Source organism: Glycine max, chromosome 6 (assembly GCF_000004515.6).
Source record: "Glycine max cultivar Williams 82 chromosome 6, Glycine_max_v4.0, whole genome shotgun sequence".
Classification (NCBI taxonomy): Eukaryota; Viridiplantae; Streptophyta; class Magnoliopsida; order Fabales; family Fabaceae; genus Glycine; species Glycine max.
In genome coordinates this window covers 35,447,929-35,466,006 of record NC_038242.2, presented here as the reverse complement: position 1 = coordinate 35,466,006, position 18,078 = coordinate 35,447,929, and the positions used below count along the sequence as shown (strand labels likewise).

Genomic DNA, 18,078 nt, shown 5'->3' with positions numbered 1-18,078 from the left:
TGTATTGGATGCATCTTCAATTAAAACAATTTTGGCATCTAAGTTAAGAGATATTTTACCTATAGCATCATTGGATGCAAGTAAACTTGTACAACGATCAACAAATTTCATTAGTCCATCAAACTTTATTATCATCATCATCAAAACTATGAGATTTTGATGTGTTAGACATCTTTCTCATCTTTAGTTTTAACATCAAAGCCTTAACCAGTTGTGCATCATCCTTTGAACTTAGGAGTTTCCTCAAGTTTCTCACCTAGCACAATAGGTTTCCTCCATGTTGCATAAGGAGCCCCAACATTTGGGATGAACATGATGCTAATAATGAAGAGTTAGATATTCATCTTTAATGCATTTTTAAGTGGAGATACATATGATTATATTTAGTCTTGGTAGGCTTGTAGATCCAAACATCATTTCTAGGTTTGAAACTTCTTATAGTGGGACGATATAGGCAGATAAGGTCATTCGATATTGTACAATAGATTAGTTTCCATTCATAAGGGTGATTAAAAGGCTCATAGTATAAAGTTCACTTTTTGTCCTTGGGATCAACATATCTTGAGACATAATTCATCATAGATTCAACAAATAAGATGCTTTATCCATAATCTTTATATAAGTTAGAAGAAAACAAAAAAGAAATGAGGTTAGTTTGCATTTTATAAATTTTTGCATTTTTTTTCCTTAAGAAGGTATTTCATCTTGAAATATTATAATGATGTTTCAACATTATATTTTGAGTTCAACTAAAAATTGTTTACTAGTTGAATTTTATAAACTTATTATAAAGAGCATAGAAAGACAAAAATACAAAAGGATTTTATATCTATCGTTTAAAACTAAGACTATTTTATTCCTTTGTATCCCACCAAAAAAAAAATACAAATGTTCTGTTTGATTCATTAAAATTATGGTATTAAACAAGATAAGAAAAATAATGCACGACAAAGATACAAATTATAGGATTTTTTATCATATACATTGTTTGACGAATAATGAACAACACAAATAAAAATAACATAAAATTTACTAAAATACCTAATATTAATTATCTTAATATAATTTATATGAAATTGAATGTGTTTATCAAAATAAAAAAAGAAATTAAAATAAAAAATGGTGTTTCTTTTTAAGATGATTACAATGATTAGTTTTTATTTTAGTTAGGGAGTTGCTAGGTGCACCCAACATTATTAAAAAATCTCACAACTGCCCCTGCCTTCTTTTCTTTTGCGGATCAAGTTGATCCGCAAAAGACTTACGGATCAAGTTGATTCGCAAAAGACTATATTTTTTATATTTTAACCTTTATTTCTTTAAATTTGAATAATAATTATTTTAACCAATTTTCATTATATTTAAACCAATTAGTTACTTCCATAATAAATTTAAACCAAATTATTTAAACCAATTTTCATTAATAATTTCGACGAATTTCAAATGAATTTCGAATCAAGTAATTTAAAAATAACATTTAAGCGTTAACACTAATATTATAAACTAATATTATTAACCAAAATAACTTAAAATATACAAAATTTTCAGTCAAATACATCGTCCAAAACTGATAATATCTAAAGTGTGAATAAACTATTGTTGATATGTGCGCCGCCTACGTCGAGACCTCACATACACATTGTCGTCTTCTGTGACACCCCTGGCAATCTTGAGGCATTTTAGGATGACCTCATGTGTCGATGTGCCTAGCGTGACTTCATTTAGGGTGAGATGATGCTCCAACGTCTTAGCGATCGCATGGCAAGCCTCCTGTTAAATAGAAAACAAACGAATTATACAAATTAGTGTTAAAATAATTGAAGTAAATGACATACATCTAACCAAATAGTAACACTTATCATTGCATGTCTAGCCTCGTCCACATCAGAACTGACAAGTGTCGATGTTGCTGCTGCCTTTGGGACCTGAGGGATATGTGGCTCTCGCGGAGGATCTGATGTTTGTGTCACGATCATGAATGGATGCGAAATGTTGAAGAACCAATCGATGTAGTCGACCGCACACTGACCTGGCACAAGACACATCTCACTTGCTGCCACAAGATGGTCTGAGTAGTGCGTCCACCTATCGTCTACGTCATCAAATGACACCCATGAATTGTCAGGGTGTGCAGGAATGCTCTGGACGTAGTAGAACTGGCGCATAACCCTCTCCAATCTGTACCTGACAGCAACGGGCCCCTAGCGGAGCTGTCCTAAAAAACATGAAATCAGATGAAAGTCCTGAACTGGACGGTGCTCCCCATATGGCATCCAACAGACATCTGGAATCCTGAGACGATCCAGACGCGACCTGTACATCGCTGTAAATATCTTCTTGACAGTCTTCTTCGTGGCAATCCAACGACACGCATGTGGTGACACCTTGTCGTACTTTGGATCAGTGTTGCACTCTGCAACTGACGAAAAGTACTCATATATCCAACACTACAGAGGTTACATGAAAATCCTACAAATTTCAAATGAACGTCTAAAATAAAATACCCTCATTAAAACATTTTTGTAATTAACTTCTGAAAAAAATGTTAATTACTTGTAACAACGTGACGTAACCAACAACCTGTTAGCTGGTGCTGATACTATCATCATTAAGGTGATCGTACATATGCACAAGCCCAGCAACTCCCCATGCATACCGCCTAGTCTGAGTGAGGTCACGCAGGGCGTCTAAGAACACCACATGAACATGGGTTGCACACTTATTAGCAAAAAGAGTGCAACCCAGAAGATGTAGAAGATAAGCACAAGTTGCAGCTGTCCAGTGCTGGGTCTAACATCTTCGCTGATATATGTCTCGTAGCCAAGACAGGCGTACGTATGGTCCACAACACTGTCTTGTCTCGGCCATGGCTACCTCTAGTGAGACCATCAGTAACTCAACCAACATCAGCACCGCCTCGTCGATGCGCAGAGGCTGGAATGCATGCAAGTCACCTACGATTGGTAGATGAAGATATGTGACATCGTCCAACATGATGGTAACCTCCCCCACAGGAAGATGGAAAGTACTCGTCTCCCGGTGTCACCTCTCGACAAACGAGGATATAAGTTTCTGATCGTCGGTGTCTACTGAACACACGATCAAAGGACTTAATCATGTCCCAGCAACCATGTCCTCAATTGCAGGAACAGGCTTGCCTAATTTATGCACCTTCCTCCCATGGGAGGATAACTTCAACTCAGAACATTCCTAAATTGAAGTATAAAGGAACAGACAATTTATTAAAATAATATCTTAAAGTAACCAAAAACTCAATAAAAAAGAATACTTAACAGATAACTTAAATTGAATATTATAAACACCTCTTCGGACCATATGCTAGATGCAAAATTCTTAACATACTCCCTAAGCACTGATAGGTCCCTAGGTCCACCAGGAAATCCCTCAGCCTCATCTGCAGCAGCCTCTGCACCAGTGTCCTGTGCGTCAGCCTCTACACCGGTGTTCTGTGCGTCAGCATCTACCATCGGCTCATCGATAGCTACAGCAGGCTCAACCGCAGGTACGACAGGCAAGTCCCCAGGTACCACAGGCACTTCATCGGCAACAGTGACAAGTACTTGTTGCCTGCGCGCCGATGCGGTCGACCTTCGACGCTGGGGAGCACCGTCAAAATCATCACAATCCCCTCTCCCCCAGACCTCTGTCAACAACCCTACCTAAGGCATGGCCTAATCCTCTAGTCTTAACCATGTCTACCACAAATTCCATCACTAAACCACACAATTTCAAAGGGTGTTTTTCATTTTCCCTTCTCAAGGAGAAATTTAGAAATTTTATGTATGTGTGTGTATGGTTTCGGAAATTTGATTTGGTTTGGTTTGGTTTGGGAGAGGTTTTGAAAGTAGGGATTTTATATTTAAGGGGAAGGTTGGAGAAATTTGGTGCTTTGTGTTTGGGTTTGGACTTTCGAATGATTGACCAGTTTGAAGAAGACTTGGTAATGGAATCGTTAGGTTTGGAGGAGTATCTAAATATATGGTGGCGAGTAGGAAGGAATGAGTGACCAAAATGTTTTATTTGCCCAATACTTATTTGGATATAGTTCAATGTGTGTTTCTGAACATTATTTGGATATAGTTTTTGCCTAAATGTCACTCTCGACATATTTCTTTGCTCATTTTCTCATGTGCCTAATGGTTGGGTTCAGTCTTAACTATGATCTATCGTACAACAATTTCAAAAAGTCTATAACCAAGGTTTCAGTCACTACTTTTGGGTATCTACAATCACAATTGTGGATATATTTGCTACTTTTGTCTGCAATTTTCCGCAATACCAAGAATTGCAACAAAGTCTCAAACAACAACCACAATTTAAAACCTTGTTTTACTTGTTCCTTAAGAGAGGACATACTTTCAAATCATTATTTAACCAGATTATAGGCATGTTATTCATGCATGGGATATGAAGTAGCACAGTGAATAGAATGTACAACATATGATAATGCTCAAATATCAAAGATGTGTGGTAAAATAGAAGGGAACGGATTCACTCAAAGCTTAGGGAAATAACATTATATTAAACATGAAAAGGACTCCACTAGAAATAGAATGAGGGACTTAATCCCTTGCAACTTCAAGTAAAGAGCAAACAGTATTTGGAGAAAAAAAAAACATAGAAAAGACGCCACGCCACATGAAATATTGTATCAATTACAAACAAAACAACTAAAACAAGCCTCAAAACCAAACCAAATAGCATTTTCCAAATTCAATCGTACTCTACTTCAACCTAAAAGCCTCAAAACTAACCCTAAACACTAATAAAAACCATTTTTCATAAATTATAAATTTTTTAAAATTAAAATAAACATTTACGGATCAAGTTGATCCCCAAGAAGCATGCAGATCAAGTTGATCCACAAGAAGCATGCGGATCAAGTTGATTCGCATGAAGCTTGCGGATCAACTTGATCCGCACAAACTTCACAACCAAAAATGCTTGCGGATCAACTTGATCTGCACGAACTTCACAGTCAAAACGCTTGCGGATCAACTCTTTCCTACTGCATATCATCTCACTCCTAACCTACACCACCTACGAAAGACCTAAATCCCCATGCGGATCAATACTACCCTACGAAGTACACTACAATACCAGAAATGGAGCAGAAAGGAGAACGCACTTACCTCGACGTCGCCAACAACGGTGAACAGAAGAACGCGCAAGGTGAACAACACCATCACCACCTCGCCAACAATGGTGAAGAACCAACAACCACTCCGCCAAAAGCAAGAACGTCCAGTGGTCGCGGAAGCAAGAACACGCAAAAGGAAGAAGAGGAACTAAGTTCGCGAAAGAGAAAAGGAACTGCACAGCTCGCAGAAGAGAATAAGAACAGACGCAAAATGTACTGCTGGGTGTACAATATTTTTAAAATATAACTAGAGATATTTGGGTATTTTCACCTTAAGTATTGGGTACACCAGCAATAATGTTGAGTGCACCTATCAATACCCTTTTAGTTATTAAAGAGATAAAAATAAAAATATATCATTTTAATATTTTTTATGAGACAAAAAATTGTCCCATTTTTGTGATGCCCTCATTTTATTATTTTAGTTTATCTATTTTTTTTTTCAAATCAAGTGTGAAATAAAATATTTGTCATGTTCAATTTTTAATGAATCAAACAATTCCAAATTATTACAAGTATTATTTACCTCCTCAAGTATCTTGGAATTCACGTGTTTGACTTACACTCCCAATTATTCTTTAAAACACCTTTAAGCATATGTAACATCCTCAAGTACACTTATGACAAAAGGTTAAAAATAAAACCCACTGACTTTAACGTCTTAATAAAATAAAATTAATGTAGACACTCTAATATTTTGCCTAGGTTCATTGCATTCTCTCAATATTTTACATTATTTAAATAAAAAATACCAAGTAATTGGACACAACCAAAGGTTTAAGACTAAAAAGAAAATAATAGGGAGTACTTATGTAACAGATTCACTAGCAATTTCGAACAATTTTAACTATCCTGCTACCGAAAATTTACACTTGTATCATCTGCCATTCGAAGAGAGTAATAAACTTATGCCGGTTATAATACAAAACAAGTTGTGTAATTTTTCAAAAGATTTGTAGTAGCAAGGCCTATCACAAGCTTAATGCTTCTTAAGTATTGTTATGTTTACGCTAATGTGAAACATACAAGGGTAATTAACACAACCATACGTAACTTTTTCCGTCAAATCATTTTAATTTTATCATAAATGTGGCTGTACTCTCATTAATTCTCTTAATGTCTTGTAACATATTAAGAAAAATAACATTTTTAAACCTTATCACAAAACTGACTTCACTGTACAAGTCGACACATGCATAGATACAAGTGCAGCACCAAAGTTGCGTTAAGTCAGTGGCATCGGGGTCCGTCATCTTGGTTTAAGCTTCCAAGTCAATTCTGCCATGGAAACCATGTTCGAAGACTCTGATACGAGGCCACCTTTTCTTACTTTAATTACTCGGTTATGCTCCACCACATCTTAAGCTCACGTTCAACCAGTGTACAAAACCAAGATGAAGTGGAAGAACATTTTACCAGAAATACAGCCAATGACAGTGATTAGTATAATAGCACTAATTTATTCTGATTTAGGTACCGACTATATATAGATAAATATTCTGATCTGTAGCCAAATTAATTATTAAAAACTAAAAACAAAATCTGCATAAGGGTTAAGATTAATATGGTTGAGATACCATTTGTCAATTGAACGCAAATGATGTTTAATAAGATAAAGTTATTCAAAGCATCGATATCCTCATGCAACAACTACAGAGAACATGAAATTTGACCAGAGTAAATCCAGCTTTAGTTTTTAACATGTCATTATTATCCTCTCGCGGGGTTAACAAAAAGTTCAATTTTACAAAAAGAATCGATCTCTAAGAAGCACAACCTACATAAGAAGATTTGGTAAAGCAAGCATCACCCAAAAGAGTGAAATATCGTAGAATAGAATACAGCCAAAATTAAAAAGCAACTAAACATCAGACAAATTCCACAAACGTGCATAATTAGGAGAGAAGGGTATAGAAGCAAAAGGAAAAAAGAAATCCAGATAACAAATTGTGGGGCAATCAAGGCTCAGTTCCAGAGAAAACAAAAAGAATCACTGAATTAATCCATATCCAAGATCAAACTAACATAAAATTGAGTATTTATAATCTCAGATTTAGGAGAGCCTTGTTTCAGTATGAAATCAAGGGTCACAAGTTTGACTCCGGAATCAGCCTCTTGCAAATGCAAGTTAAGGCTGCCTACATGGATCCATAAAGGGTACGACACTTGATCATGTCAAGGCAAGAGTTTAAAAGCACCAGGTTGCCCTTTCATCGTCTCATTAAATCTAAGAATGCATTATTTTTCAACTCTAAATACTAAAAGGATTTGGGTACAAGAAGCAGAAGGAAGCAAAGATGTCCATCAATCTTCTTTATCATTATAAACATAATGTCGAGCTCAAGTAAAGAGTGTTAGACAAAGTATGTTTCTCGTCCAGTCTCCATATTAGCAATCAACAATCTCAAGCCAAAACACTGAAGATGATGCAAAGGCCTTCGTCATCAACCAGCAAAACAAACTAAACCCTATCAGATTGAAATAACAGCATCAATTCATTGAAGTTTACAATTTCACAGCTATCTTTCACAAAACAGCCCCATGCCGGGACTTGTACAAAAAGGGTAAACTCGTACAAGGTGGTTTGACTCATACTCAAGGCGAGACTGAAAAAGACAATAATTCAACAATATTCAAGGAGCAAGAGAACTACAAATTAAATTAAAATTAAGTACAGCTCAAGAATATTAACAATCCATGCTAGTGAATAGCCATCTAGTGAAACAACTTGCCACTCAGCGTAGACAATAAATTCATACAGCACAAGCCTGATACAATTAAACAAAATAACTCATATTTGCTATCTTATCATACTCATATCTGCTATTCCCACAAAAGAAAGGACTAGATATGGAATGATTATATGCGAGAAGATATTGGTTTGGTACCTATCAAGGAAAAGATGGGAGAAAAACAATGAAGTTTTGCCACACCAAGAGGCCACTCAGGGAACCAGCTACAACTTTTAGCTATGTAAAAAGAGGTAAAAGGAGACCAAGAAGGATATAGAAGAAATTATCAAAAGGAACCTTAAGATAAATATAAAATTGGCTTTTAACCAACTCCAATGACATCGTGTAATCCTTGTAATTGACCTTATTCTAATGGGACAAGACTTTATATATTACAGTTAAAACACCTATAATCTATAATAAAAGAAATTAGTATAATCAATCTTGCACATAATGTTTTTTAAAAGATTAATCTTGATAAGTGTACCCAAAATGTATCTGTACTCAATAGGTGCTGAGTATGTATATTTTAACAAAATGAAATACCCAAGCTTAAAAGAATATCACCAATTCCCGTTGTCAAAAACCTTTTGCAAAGACAAGGATTTATGCATAGCATTAGGTAGTAAAATGGTCATTATGACAAATTACTTTCTAAGTTCTAACAGTGGAAAAAAAATCTTCGGTTTACCACTACATTAGAAAATTATTAGATAACCATGGCATCTAAATCAACAGCATATAACAATCAATTAGAAAATATTGACACACTAAATAAAACAACCACAACTTTGAACAAATTTTTGTGAACACTAAGCATAGGAAAATGTGACTAAATACAACAGCTAATAAAATTCACCAAAATCCAGGACTATATAATTTAAAACAGGAGGCTGTATCAGCCCAGAAGAACCAGCTAAAAGTACAAAACTAGTCTATCTCAACGGCTTTAACTAGCAACATCCATATGAATCAATGCTTAAAAAGGGGGCAGATGAAGTCAAGAGGCTGTAAAAGTACAGTCTAACAAATTCATTACACCAGAGCACATAGTCTGCAATTCACGCAATCACCAGAGGCACACAAAGCATCTGCGCCCAATAAGCGATGATACACCTGAATCAAACATTCATTCAGCTCAATTCATCATTTTACAACCATCATTCAAAGAACATTATTGTAAAAGCATAGGCTTATTGACAAAAGAAAAATAAACAAATTGTTGCTCACCCTTTCTTAGGAACTACATGAACAAACAGTCCATGTTTAGGCACAATGCACAAATAACCAGCAATACAATTTTCAAGATAATTTCAAGCAAGAAAAAAATATGAAATAAGAAGTGAAAAAAAAATACAAACACACACAACAAACATGAAATTAAATAGGCAAGCAGCTGGGGAAGACAAACAAAAAAATAAAACAAAATGAACAAAGAAATTGAGCGAATAAGCAAATTAAGCAAGGCACAATAACAGATCACAGAAGACAAAGACCAAATCACAGAGCCGCCACTCTCAAGTCAGCATCAATTAAATTCTATAAATTAGAAACCAAACAGACACAAAAACGCATATTCTATGCTTGATAATCACTGTACAAGATTTTTCATAAATCAGAAATTAACTCCAAGTTTCCACAAATGACACCAAAACATGAACACCCAAAGTAACTCCAGATTTTATGATCTCCATCATTCCATTGTATGATCCATGTAGCAGACCTCACCTAGTGGAATACAACTTTGTTGTTATTGTTTATCAGTTCACACGCTTCACCTCTGGCCTCACAATTCAAAAATACCCAATGACAACATACTCTCATCAATAGTTTCTATGTGTAGATTTGATTTAATAAAATGAATAAGCATTGTAATTATGAAATCTGTCCATGTAATTACTTACTTAACACATTAACTGTTGTCATTTTAGAAAAAAAAGAATCTAATGTCTAAGGCAATCCAAGTTATTTGGTACTTAACTCAGAGAGACCAGTATCTTGACAAACTACCAATAAGATAAATAAAATAAACCAGACTAACACGTGAACAATGACAGTTATAACATAATTCGAAATAAAATATAAAATAATATAGAAAAAACCAAAAGTTAGAAAGAAATTAACAAGCTCAATTGAATTTCACGCTGAAAGGATTCAATTAATATGCAACTTATCAAAAGCTCACCAACTACAACCAACTTCAACATATGATTTGTCAAGTTACTGTTGCATCAGAGAATAACATTCATTGATCAGGCTTACAAAACCACAGGTCAGCTATATGATCTCCAACAACAACACAAGCAATTGAGGATGTTCGTTTCAATTTAATAAACATTTTGTAATATCACAGCAAGAAGGTCAACAAATGGAGACAAGTAGAACATAGACCATTATCATTGAAAAAGAAAAAACACATCATGGCAAGAAACTCAAAAAAAACAGATCAAGACAAAGGGAGAACATCCCGTGCATGTTTGGAAACTCATTCAACATGCACATACACAGTAAAAACAGCTTCACACAAACAAAGTATCCATAACATAAAGTGAGTCAATTGTTCTCTTCAAAGGGCAATAAACCTCACGGCGCTAAATCAACTAATTACAAATAAAACCAACAGCATACAACCAACCCAACAACACTAAAAGTAAAAAAAGATAGAATAGCATAGTCAAAGGAACAACAGTACAGCCAGAAAAAACAGCGCACACACACAAAACAGATAAACACACTATCAATGCAGGGCAATCAAAACTTAACAGAACGAAAACAAATGAATTACTTAGACTTACACACAACCTACAAAAAGTACTCAATAACAGAACAACCTAAATTACCTCTTCAGTAGTAAGGGGGCATATTGGGATACATCGAACCAGGCGGAACCCTAGGCATAGGTGAAGTTCCAGAAGGAGGGTGATGCTGATTCTGGTACCCAGAGGAAGCTGATAAACCATAGTGTCCACTATCCGGATACCCTCCAGTACCACCAGCAGGCATTCCGCCCGAACCCGGCAATCTATACATAGAACTACCACCACCAGCACCACCAAGCCCGCCACCAGCGCCACCACCAACACCTCCACCACCTCCTCCCATCCCACCAGCACCGCCAAAGCCAGTCGACCCCGGTCCAGGTCCACCACCGTACCCACCATATGGCCCACCCATCCCACCACCATACCCACCAGCACCTGCCAAAGAACCCGGCACAGGATTCGTCGAATTAAGAGGATGGTTATGATTGCCCATCGGAGGCTGTCCGCCAAACCCACCATAAGAACCCATCCCAACCGGGGGCCCATACTGTCCAGGTCCACCATACTGCCCAGGCCCGGACCCCGCATTAGGAGGCATCCCCATTCCCGCCCCCACTCCATCTCCATGCCCGTGCTGAACATTCCCGTGATGGGCCTGGGCCGAGTCCGGCCCTACCCGCTTTCCCTGCTTCCCATCAGTAATCGCCAACTTACAACTCAACTGCCTCCCTTCCACAGTCTTCACAGGATCTATCAATGCGGCCTGAGCACCCTCGGGAGACTTATAAACAAATAAAGCAAACCCTTTCGACTTTCCTGTTTGTTTATCAAACCCTAACGGACCTTCTTCGATTTCGCCGTACACGGAGAAGTGCGCGAGAAGCTTGTCCGCGGGCAGGTCCGGCGGCACGTTGGCGACGTAGATCTTACGGAGAGCTACGTCAGCGGGGTTGACGTTCGACGCGGAGTTCCCGGCGGCGGCGAGCTGCGTGACCGTCACGCGGCCGTCGATGCGCTTGCTGGGCTCGCGGAGGGCGAGAAGCGCGCCGTCGACGTGGCGGAAGGTGACGAAGCCGTATCCCTTGGACTTGCCAGTGGCCTTGTCGAGGATGACAACGGCCTCCTCGAGGTCGCCGAAGGTGGAGAAGAGCGAGCGGAGGCCGTCGGTGGTGGTGTCCCAGCCGAGGCCGCGGATGAAGAGCTTGCGCTGGGAGACGTCAGGGTCCGCGACGGCGCGCACGGCGGCAAGGACGTCGAGGTGGCGCGCCACCGCGTCCTGGAGGATGTCGAGGAGCTGGTCGGAGGTGAAGCGCTCGATGAGCTTGCGGACTTCGGAGGGGGAGAGCTTGAGGGGGTCGGAAGAGTCGTTGTTGTTGAAGCCGTTCTCGTCGAGCTTGCGCTTCTTGGTTGGATCCATTGGGATTGGGAAGAGGTTGTTGATTATGGTAGAGGAAGAGGAGGAACGGTTAAACCCTGATAATCTAACCCTAATTTGGCGCTCTTCTCAGAAAGTGGAGACTGAGACTGAGAGTGAAGAGAGGTAGAAAAGAACAAAATATTTGGGGAATATATATCCATTACCCAATGTGGATGTTGGGCCTTTATTAAATATTGGTCCAGTAGGTATCGAAAGGGTTTGGGTTGCGGCTGTTGCTTCGTGCATCTCTCTAAGTTGCTTTTTTTCCGTGGGTAGAATTATACAAGTGTTCTTTAATTATATTTGATAATTACTATATTCACTTTTCCTATATTCTAATACACTCCCCTTTCTCAATTTTTCCCCCAACTACCCTTCTAAAAAATTTATACCCCCTCCCCCTTTCGTGAAACTCATTCTCCCCCAATTTAATTATCTATTTGCAGCAAACAACAATGGGATTCTTGCTTCCTTTTATGATTGGTTAGCCTCTGACTTCTCATTAGCTTGTGGGGAGGGATTCACTTGTGAGGAGGTCAACGTTGACGGACTAATATGTTGGGGACTCACTTTGGCAAGTTTGGGAAACATTTCCAATAGTTTCACAGTTTTGGCGATTGGTGATAGTGCCATATGTAGCGTTTTCAGCATTTTCAACTGCCAGACCTTAATTTCATCCGGGTATGATATTTTATCATTCACCTATGATGTTTTGATCATTACTGATCGAATTACGGTGTTTGGCACCAGTTACAGCGCGAAGTCAGGGATCACTCTGGGTTTTGACCAAGAAAACAAAAAAATACAAGGGAAAGGGGGCAAAAGGGTCATTTTGTGGACTTTTTTGGACCCAAGCTCGCCCAGGCTAGCATCTGACTCGCCTAGGTCATGAAATGCCTTCAGGCCTAAGCAACTAGCTCGCCTGGGCAAGCTTCCCCTGCACCAAATGGCTTTTTCTATAAATTGCCATGCAGAGGGAAGGGTTTAGGGACTAACATTTGAAGGAACAGAAGGAAAAATACAGGGACAAAGAGAAGAAGAAAAAAGCAAAGCTGAGGTGCCATTAAATCGAACCGTGGATCGTTTCCTACATCCTTTCTCTTGCTAGCCTTGTATCCTGTGCAATAGTCAGTTAGTTTTTCTTAAGATTTTGATGTAATCTATGTACCCTTATGGGTCCTCTGTGATATTATGTGTGCATTTATCTTCTCCACTTATCGTTGGTAATTTCATTTTATTCATAAGGCTTAATTCTAGTCGATTACTATTGTCATGGAAATTGTTTTTTTAGTGAGACTGGAAGGTAATAAACACAACAAAAATGAAAGAAAAAAAATCAATTCACAACCCAACTTCTTTTCATCAAATATCACTTGAGATCATTTCAAAGTTCAACGCCTTAACGACTCTTTTTGTTCGCAATTAAAATAAATCTTTCAAAAACATAAAATCAATTTAACACACAAACATTCAGACTTAAAGAACTATGTAGGTCTGATTTCTTCATCGCACCTGGGGATACGTAGGAGCAAGGGCAACACCCTTGTCGACTCGAAAAATATTAAAAAAAATAATGTAATAAAAGCAATTCACTACTCTTGAGAAAATAAATAATTTTGAAGTCACGTTGTGCACACTCGATTAAAGGTTGTCGTCTCTTGTGACGGACACGTGAGGTGTTAATACCTTCCCTATGCGTAAACAACTCCCAAACCTGTATTTTCAAAATTCGCAGACCTCTTTTTGGTTTTTCTAACGTTTTCCTTAAATAAACATTGGTGGTGAATCCCACTCGTTTTCTTTTTTTAGAAGATGCCTTCTTTTATTTTCTTTCATCTTCCCATCATGAGATAGGTTGCGACACCGACGAGTTAAAATGTTGGAGCGATCCAAATTTGTTTTTGGATCCTCCACTAGATTATGCTCGATTGGGACTAACCATTTATGCTATGTGAGAATGGATAACCATGAAGATGAATGTTGCAATGATTTGAATTCCTCAGTGATTATAGAAAAGGTATTGGCTTCATGGTTATTGCTTCTTCGAATTTCACCACGTGCATGATCAAGGAAGATGATCTTCTTCTAGATTGTTTGGTTGGTCAATGCTTCCAAACTTGATTTTGATCCTTATTTGGAGCTTTTGATTCCTAGGTTCTGCAAAGCTAGTTCGTGTAGGGTTGATGAGTTTGCTTTCAATGTGAGTGTTCTTAACGAGCTAGTTTTGACAAGCTTGTGTGTTAGAGAGGATTTGTTCGCCTTGTGGACCAAAGAGCTCCAAAGGGTTCTTCTTGTCTAATGAATGTACTAGGAATGCTGATATAGTTTGCATTGGTGTTTCTTTTTATCATAACAGTTATTGTTTTGGTGTTTGTGTACTTTTTTCCACAGTAAAAGGATTTATATTAATATTAAGTGAAGGTTATGCTTGTCACAAGAAGTGCCAGACCCAACCTCATAAATGCATCATGGAGTTCCTTCCAAAACACTACTACTCCTTTACATATATATTGATTCTACAACATTATAAGGAACAGATGGTATCAACAATATTCCATAGTACCCTACCATGCTTCCTAGTGTTCCCTTGGTCCTTATTTCTCACCTCTCCCAGTTGCAAACTCGATAGGCCTACCTAAATTACGCCAAACAATTTTGTGAGTCAATACACGATACATAAAGTGAGCAATCAAACCCTTTTATATTTCCACAACACCAGCACCATGACCTGAATATGAGTTCGTCCATAACCATGCCTAAACTACATCTAGCACAATTGAATTTGATGTCATTCTGGTGCTTCCAAATCATCTGAATTCGATGTCATTCTGATGTTTGTGGACTTCATTCATCAACCAGGTTGCATTTGCATTGACATTGACATCATTTGTGTAAATGGGAAATGTTGGAGTGTGGTTGCAAAATTTTAGAATTGCTTAAGAGGGGGTATACATTTTTTGGAAAATAATTATATTGGAAAAGAAAGAGAGAGCGAAGTGTATTTCAAGGATAGCTTGGGAAAAAATGACAAGAGGGGGTGTTTTAGCATATAAGGGGAGTGAATATAACAACTGTCTTATATTTTAAGGTTCAATATTTGCTCCCTTATTTGTTTAAAATAAAATAATTATAAAATTTCCGTCCAATTTTAACATTGACTCATACCTTCTTCCTTTCTTTCTTTTTAACCATTCCTATAAGTTTGTAACCCTTCTCACTAAAAAGAAAAGCAAGCCACCACACACCACCACTCAAAAGAAAAGCCAACATGCGCCGCCACCATGAGCCACCGCACACCGCCACTCACGGCATGTTCGCGCGTACTCCAGGACTTCCTCTCCCTCCACAATGTCATCTCTTTTTCTAATATGTTCCTCCTTCACCCCAAACTGTTTCTCCCTCATTTATGCTTTGTGTTTGATCTAGATCTTAGAATGAAGAGTGGCTTTGCAAAATGATCTCTTCGACAACAAGAGGCACAGAGAGCGACGTGGTGGGTTTCATCGGATCTAGATCTCGAGGTAAGGCACTGTTTGGATTTGCGAAACAACAGTGAGAGCTGCAAAAGGTTATACAATAAGGTCAAAGATGGTGACATGGTGGGTTGTAGTGGGGCCGGAGATGGCGACGTGGAGGGTTGCAACGGAGTCAAAGATGGTGATTTGGGGTCCACTAATTTGGGAATTTAGGATTAGGGTTCTGATTGTGTTGATTTGGAGAGATAGCTAAATCTTTCCTTTGCAAACTTCAATTATGCTTCTTCCCAATTCAATTCAAAGTCAATTTGGTTGCTTTGGATGGAACAAACAATGAACATGCAGTGGCTGCATGGTTATCAAACTCTCGAGTTAACTTGCTAACTTTTACGAGTTTGACGAGTCCACTTATCCTCTATGAGTTTACTCGTGTGTAAACTCTCTTTTTAGCAGACTCTAGGTAAACTCGATAAACTTTAAGTAAACTCGGTAGACTCTCAAGTTTACCACCGAGTTAGCAAGTTAAGAAAATTAGACCAAAACATAAGTCATTTGGGGTTATTTTTGTTTGTTTAGTGTTCAACATAATTCCATTTAGTGTGTTGTTCCCGAATTGAAAAATTCTTACATCTAATAACATCAAACCCTTGTTCTCTAATAACATCAAACCCTCAATAGGAATGCTCTACCACTACTATAACATCTGAAAGTTATTATCTAGTAGTGATACATTACTAGGCTTGGTTATTTATGTATTGTGAAATTTATGATTTATTATTTTGCTTTATTATATTGTTGAAATGTTTAATTAGTATATTATTTATAGATATTATGTTATTATTTTTATATGAAGTGAACTCTTACAAGTTCATGAGTCGAGTCTATGAAACTCTCAAGAGTCTATATAAACTCTCGAGTTTGACAACCTCAGTTGCATCGCCTAGTTAAACTAATTGAGTGAGTGAGCTTTACCCAAATTGAGTATTTTACATCAGTTGCTATAGAAACCGGTTTAAAACACAACATTTTACATCGGCTATATTGACAACCAATGTAAAAGTACCATTTTCTGTCAATTAAATTAACAAATCTGACAAAAAGGTATAATTGTTTCATTTTAAACAATTGAAGGATCAAATTAAATCTTTTAATAATTGAGGAATCAAATTGAATCTTAAAATATAATTAAGGGACCAATTGTATAATTAAACATTTCGCATCCTTTTTGGCTATCAGAATAGTCAATTTGTAATGTAAAATTACATTATGGAATGCACCTATTGTTAGGCTTCTTAAATGACCAATCCAGAAGGTAAAAAAAAAAACTCCAAAAAGGGTGCAAAAAGTAACAATCTTGGGTTGCGTGGAAGATGGAATGTAACGTTTTGAGTGTGGGGATTGTTAAAAGGCAGCCCTAAACTACTAAGGCGACTTCCACCTTTTAAAAATATCTTAAAATTATTTTAGTGCTCCTAACCCTTTCCCTACCCTCATATTTATCTACTTTCTCTATATAAATTCTTTAGGTTGGCAAAATTACTCAAACCACTTTTTTGAAATTTTGATACCTAACTAATTTTGGGGACAAATTAGTCTTAAACCATTACTCTCTTTTAGTAGAGATAGAAACTAGGCTAGTCTCTAAAAAAAAGAAAAAAAATATATACTTAAAAATTACTCGAAGCACCTTTATGAATTCGTGACAATAGTCTATTTTTGGGGGGAAACTAGTCTTAATACATTAGGCCAATCTCAAAGAAAAAAAAATTGAAAAAAGTTCGACTCAAAAAGAGCGGACCCAAACTCAAATGATAGGGGGCCAACAAAAAATAATAAAATTCATACAATAAATATATGCCTTCAATTTTTTATACAAGATATGTATAACTATCTCATTATAATTAATCTATTTCAAATAGTATTATGAATATTATAGTATATTGTATTATATTATACTATATATATACACACATATATATATATATATATAATTAATCAAATATATTTATTTTCTATAAATATAAAATATTGAAACATCAATTTTAAAATATAAAAAAAATAAAAATATTTTTTTGTATGATGAGGTGTCTTTTCGTCTTTGTCTCTTGCGATAAATGATACTTGTTTATATGAGATTTGGAAAATAAGACCTCCTTTAATTGAAAAAAAAAATAAAGTTTAACAAAGTGTAAGGAAAATAAAATTTGATTATATAATAACTAAATTTGAAAAAAAACATTTCGATAATATTTCTTAAAAAATATAAAATTACTATTAATTTTATAATTTAAAAAAGCAAAAGATAAAAACTGATTATATGATAACTAAAATTTGGTCAAATATATCCAAATAAGATTTCTTTAAATAAAATAATATTACTATTAAAATTATAATTTAAGAATAAATCATGAGATATAAACTTAATTCCTTCAAACTTTATTGTTGCCTTCATAAATTATAAACAAAAAAATTTAACCAAATCAATATCTATAATTGGCAGTTGTAATTTCTATATATTGTATTTTTTTAC

General features: G+C 36.7%; 1 protein-coding gene across 2 annotated transcripts; it reads right to left on the bottom strand.

Annotated features, from left to right (window-relative positions):
* Window positions 1–7,182: 7,182 nt before the first annotated feature.
* Window positions 7,183–12,226, bottom strand: LOC100776220 (UBP1-associated protein 2C). Of its 2 annotated transcripts, none has more exons than XM_006582071.3 (2): window positions 10,734–12,226; window positions 7,183–7,629 (listed from the first exon to the last, which is right to left on the bottom strand). In XM_006582071.3, exon 1 carries the CDS (start codon window positions 12,070–12,072, stop codon window positions 10,738–10,740), a length of 1,335 nt encoding a protein of 444 aa, XP_006582134.1. In that variant the 5' UTR covers window positions 12,073–12,226; the 3' UTR covers window positions 7,183–7,629; window positions 10,734–10,737. The 2 variants fall into 2 exon arrangements, with proteins under 2 accessions (XP_006582134.1, XP_006582133.1); XM_006582070.4 differs by lacking the exon at window positions 7,183–7,629 and adding an exon at window positions 8,684–9,009 and having other exon boundaries at window positions 10,734–12,208.
* Window positions 12,227–18,078: the final 5,852 nt, after the last annotated feature.

What these genes read in the sequence shown, in the direction of transcription:
- LOC100776220 (XM_006582071.3), bottom strand. Translation starts at nt 12,072, where the DNA reads ATGGATCCAACCAAGAAGCGCAAGCTCGACGAGAACGGCTTCAACAAC.